The following is a 5,365-nucleotide window of genomic DNA, read 5'->3' on the forward strand; positions in this document are numbered from 1 at the left end:
GACCAGGATGGTCTCGATCTCTTGACCTCGTGATCCACCCGCCTCGGCCTCCCAAAGTGCTGGGATTACAGGCTTGAGCCACCGCGCCCGGCCCCAATTGTTCCCTAAGGATGGTACTCAGCCTCCCTTAAACTTTGGATCCTAATAGGGTCGAACTCTTGCTTTTAAAGATCCAGTACACAGACATGAGAGGTTCAGGGATTGATTACAGTAATCTAACCTGCAATGGTCTACAGAGAACTTTCCGGTTCCCCCAAGAAGGGTCAGAGCAAGGTCACGGCTCCTAAGACACATGTGGCAAGAGCCGCTTGACACTGAAGCAGAGGCACAAACAGGAGAAACAGGAAAATGACTTGTTTTTTTACCCTTAAACTGCAACTCTGCTGGTGGGAAAAATACGAAAGAAAATAGTCTTGCCGAGGACATACGATGAAATACCTAGACAAAAATTTGTTTCCTTTATAAACACCAGTTCAGCCTACAGGGAGCCATAAATATGCAAGAAGTCTGAGGCAGGGAACAGCTGGGCCCGAGGCTCCTGGGTCACACAGTACTGTGATCCAGTCAAACGATCTGATAATTAAGAGTGATCGGGGCAAGATGACTTTCTTCATGCTTGTGGAATAGTAAAAGTTTATGGCTCAGAGCACATAAATGAGAAATGTGGGGGAGGGTCCATTTTGCTTACCTCTTTGAGCTGCTCTCATCTGAGACACATTTCTAAGCTGGGGTTGTTAGTGGGTTCTGATCAGTACAAACACGCAGTAGATTGTCCTCTACTGGAATTTTAGGAGGATGTTTTTTCATCATCAGTTTAGTTTGCTTTCTGAGCCTATAAGACTGTACTGTAAAAAGTCTGAAGTCACTGAGCTTGACCTTCTTGTCTGAATGGAACTTAATGTTTTACTAATAAAGACGCTGATGTAAAATGCAGTGTACAGACTCCATGATAAAGAAGAAACTGTCTTTTAGGGGGTCTCACATTTCCAGGGAACTACAAAAACATTGGTAAGCTTATGGCTTTAAGATAGAAACAAAGAACTATTGAGACCCAAAAGATACATAATCCACACCCCCCAAAAAAAAAAAAAAAAAAAACCTAAAAATTTTCTTACCAGGTTCAGCTGTAGATCTAGGTTCTGTTTGCCACATGAAAAAAATAAATGAGAACAAAGTATTAGAATTGGGTTCCATTAACAACAAAACCTATTTGTTCCTTTACATTACCTTGTCTAGGACATGTCTGAAGAAATGTTACAGTCAAACTTCATCATACAAAAGATACAGTTAAAGTGATAGTAGATCAATTTATAGTTCTATAAATATAGAAACTCAAATTCCTATATCAACTTACACTAGAAAATTTTTCCAATGGCAGTTCACAAATGGGCTCTAGGAGCCTTGTGAATCTCTTAAAATTATTCATGCATATTTGACTACAAATTTATATATGCATTTTTTGAGAAGACTGAATATATAACTTTCATTAGAGTTCAAGGGGGTCACAGTTTCCATACTGGATCTCAACATACTGTAGATGATCTGATCTCACCACTCTTTGAAAATCGAGATCAATTCATCTCAATGATTTAGCCCTTCTTGAAGCTGGAGAGAATACAGTGGTCAGATTTGGTGATGTGGGCACTTCTCCTTACTTTTCTGTAGAATTCGGAAATCTGGGGAGTCTTGGATTTCACTCCCTTGCCGAAACCACTGGACCTGCAGAGGGAGTGCCCCTCGGACCCGGCACTCCAGAACCACCACCTGGCCTTCTGCCACAGCTGTGTTTTGCAGTTCCTGAAATCCAAGGAAAACGTACCCCGTGAGACTGTGGAGCATTTTTAAGCAATTTATCACACAGAATAAAAATTCCGGCCGGGCGCGGTGGCTCACGCCTGTAATCTCAGCACTTTGGGAGGCCGAGGCGGGTGGATCACGAGGTCAAGAGATCGAGACTATCCTGGTCAACACGGTGAAACCCTGTCTCTACTAAAAAAATACAAAAAATTAGCTGGGCATGGTGGCGTGTGCCTGTAATCCCAGCTACTCAGGAGGCTGAGGCAGGAGAATTGCCTGAACCCAGGAGGCGGAGGTTGCGGTGAGCCGAGATCGCGCCATTGCACTCCAGCCTGGGTAACAAGAGAGAAACTCTGTCTCAAAAAAAAAAAAAAATTCCAAAGCTTAGACAAAACAGATACAAAAACAAAATGCAAAGCTTGCATCATAAAATAATTAGCATGAACTCAGGTAAGCATAAACACCTTTGAACCCACTGATTATCAGCTTTTCACTCTCTCCAAGTCATAAATTGAGTCAAGTTTACCATAAGTCCTGTAGAACTTTCTGGCCTGTTTGCAAATTTTCATTGACTGTTCTGCATTTATGGAATTTGACAATAAACACTGTTAACTTTATCTACATTTAAGAGGAATTGGGTGCAATGAGAATTTCTTAAAACAATCACAATCTAAATAAATGTAGATTCTTATGAAAACCAGACAATTAGAGACAAAAGACATGCATTTGTTGTCACATCCCCTAGCCTTTTCATGTACCCCCTCTGCCCAACTAGTTTCCTGTGTCGAGTTTATTTAGAAAAGGGGTTTTGATATTTTCTCATTTTGAGATTCTGAGTAATGAAACATGCTGCACTTTTTCCTTATTGACCTTCATTTCCTCCTTCCTTGCTCCCGCCTTTTTGGTCCCTGACCACACTCCAACTCCAGACCAATAAATCTTTACAATCTAACAGATTAGAAATTAATTGGGCTTTATAAATACAAAGAGGTAAAGCTTTTATACTTGTTCTTAAATATCAGGACATTAATATTTCCCTCACATATATCTTCTCTCTACCATCCTTCTCCAGAATTAACTGGCAATGTGGACTTTTAAACTTTTTTACTATTTAAACTTCTGACTATAGAATATTGGATTTAGGCCAGGTACAGTGGCTTACTCCTCTCAGCTCTTTGGGAAGCTGAGGCAGTGGATCGCCTGAGGTCAGGTGTTCAAGATCAGCCTGACCAACAAGGCGAAACCCCCCCTCTACTAAAAATACAAAAATTAGCTAGGTGTGGTAGCACAAGCCTGTAATCCCAGCTACTCAGGAGGCTGAGGCGGGAGAATTGCTTGAACCCGGGAGGCAGAGGTTGCAGTGAGCCGAGATCGCACCACTGCACTCCAGCCTGGGTGACAAAGCAAGACTCCATCTAAAAAAAAAAAATATATATATATATATATACACATATATATATATACATATATACATATATATATATATATATATATATAGGATCTAATGTAGAGTGTACGACTCTTAAAATAACTCAAACATGATAAAGTAATTTATCCACATATAGACCAAAAGCAAACAAATTCACCTTAGGAGGTGTGGGGTTTTTTATTTTGTTGTTTGTGTGCATGTGTGTATAAATTAAAAAACAAATCTGCAGCCAATGGCCTGCAGTAAGTGTGTTAAAACCCCGAGGAAATTCTAAGGCCTATGATGTTGGCAGAAAAACTATAAAAGTCCAACGTGAAGACTGAGAAGACATTTGATAAAAATTTTGGTAGTTAACTAGACCGTCTTTAAGTAAAAAGGTTTAGATGATCAAGTATTTCTGATTGGATTCTTCTTTCTTATTTTTCAATGAAGAAAATCTCTGATTTTAAATCAAATTTTTCTTCCTTTGCGACTGGGTTCATAGAATAGCTAATTTATTAGCTCAAACAGGGTAAATGTCACTTATGAGGGCCAGCTTCTATGGATTAACCTATTAAATGTCTCTAGGCTTGTCCAGGAAGCCGTTCAGACTACAAATGGCATCAAAATATTTTTTATGCTTCAGCTTTGAGGCACCAAAAGAGACTTTGATTTATTCCTAAGATTATGCTTTTTTTTTTTTTTTTCAGTGTAAAAAAGTCAGAGATGTAGGAAATGGGTATCCACCAAGCAACTTAGGCAGTCAGAGCTCCACGGTTATTCCAGGATTACCATTTGGATCCTCCTGGAGCTAACATTTTTATCTTGGCAAAAGCCATGGCTAAACATAGTAAGCCATTAGGAGAACCTTCGGGCCCACAGCAAGGAGTCCCAGAGGAGATGAAAAGTCAACCTTTGCGGGAGCTGCACCTTGCAACCTGGATCATCTACTTCATGTGGGATCTGGGGGCCCTGGGGGTTTCAGGGTCCATATAAAGGCCCTCTTGCCACACATCAAGTCCACCTGACATTGTGATTCCTTGGAGGGGTCTATTTGGGAAGAAATGTCGCATGTACATCCATACTACCCAGAGTCCTGTGGTCCACAGCCCACCAATCTGCCAGGTGACCTGCAGGCAGAAGCACTGGCTCTGCCTCTCATCAGCTGTGAGACCCAGGAATCTTTTCCAGAGCAGCATGAGGAAACAGACAGAGGCAATGCTCGGATTGTCAAAGCCAGCCCACCTGCCACTCACTGTCACCTTCGAGCCTAAGAGAAGGCCCAACGAAGGTGCGATGGGTGACAGAGTCAAGGCTAGCTTGAGTTCCAGAGGAGATCAGCAGGATTATTTTCTAAACCTACCCCTCCAAAACGAGAGCCCAGGCCTAAGAAGGACCCTGCAAATCAGAGACAGAAGCTGCCTAAAGTGAGAAAGTTTGGAAAAGCAGATGCAGCAAGGAAGGGAACAGCCCTACAGAATAGAGATGTTCCCTGGTCCAGGCACAGAAAGTAGAGGGCTGGACAAGTGGCTCTGAGCTTCCAGTGGCTCTGAGCTTCTGGTGAATCAACAGTCTGAGAGTTGTTAAAAATCAGCCTATATAAAAAATAGCGTTTTGTTTTACTTCTCTTTAAAGCTATACTGTTAGCACAAAGAATGCTTCATGGTTTTCTTCCAGGGAAGGGGGAAAGACCGCTAATAGAATGTCTATGTTGCAGGAGCAGGATTGCCATGGAGGAAACAGGATTTTGTATTTAGTATATGAGAGTTCCTCTCGGTGCCCAGGAGGAATTCCGTAACATCTACACACACCAGACCCATGCGGGAAAGCCCAGTCATGAAAGAAAGCAAAACTTCACATCCTCTTTTCCTTCTCTTGGGACACCAGCATGGACTTTATTTAAACCAAGATGTGTGTTGGGTCCTGGCACCCCCAAATCTTGGTTACCAATGTCTTGGTTACCAATACATCGGGCAGCACACCCTTTCTGGTGATGACCTTGAGAAGCTGCTTGTGCAAAACTCTTAAACTACATTTTAAATGTGGAGTATCCATCCTCTGTAAACATTTTTTGTTCTAAAAATCAAAGGAAGACTTCACTGGTTATCCTATTGACTTAGTTTTTGGTAGGGTTTCACACAACTTCTTTTTTTTCTTTTT

General features: G+C 41.5%; 1 protein-coding gene across 6 annotated transcripts in view; it reads right to left on the bottom strand.

Annotated features, from left to right (window-relative positions):
* Nucleotides 1-5,365, bottom strand: part of PALLD (palladin, cytoskeletal associated protein) — a 457,931-nt gene that overhangs the window by 238,555 nt on the left and 214,011 nt on the right. For all 6 annotated transcript variants that reach the window (XM_017507554.2, XM_037731053.1, XM_017507552.2 and 3 more), the window contains 2 exons: nucleotides 1,656-1,797; nucleotides 1,116-1,139 (listed from right to left, as the gene is read on the bottom strand). In XM_017507554.2, coding sequence (XP_017363043.1) covers nucleotides 1,116-1,139; nucleotides 1,656-1,797 — 166 coding nt within the window. The remainder of the gene's footprint in view (nucleotides 1-1,115; nucleotides 1,140-1,655; nucleotides 1,798-5,365) is intronic.

This window comes from Cebus imitator, unplaced genomic scaffold (genome assembly GCF_001604975.1).
Source record: "Cebus imitator isolate Cc_AM_T3 unplaced genomic scaffold, Cebus_imitator-1.0 Scaffold378, whole genome shotgun sequence".
Lineage (NCBI taxonomy): Eukaryota > Metazoa > Chordata > Mammalia > Primates > Cebidae > Cebus > Cebus imitator.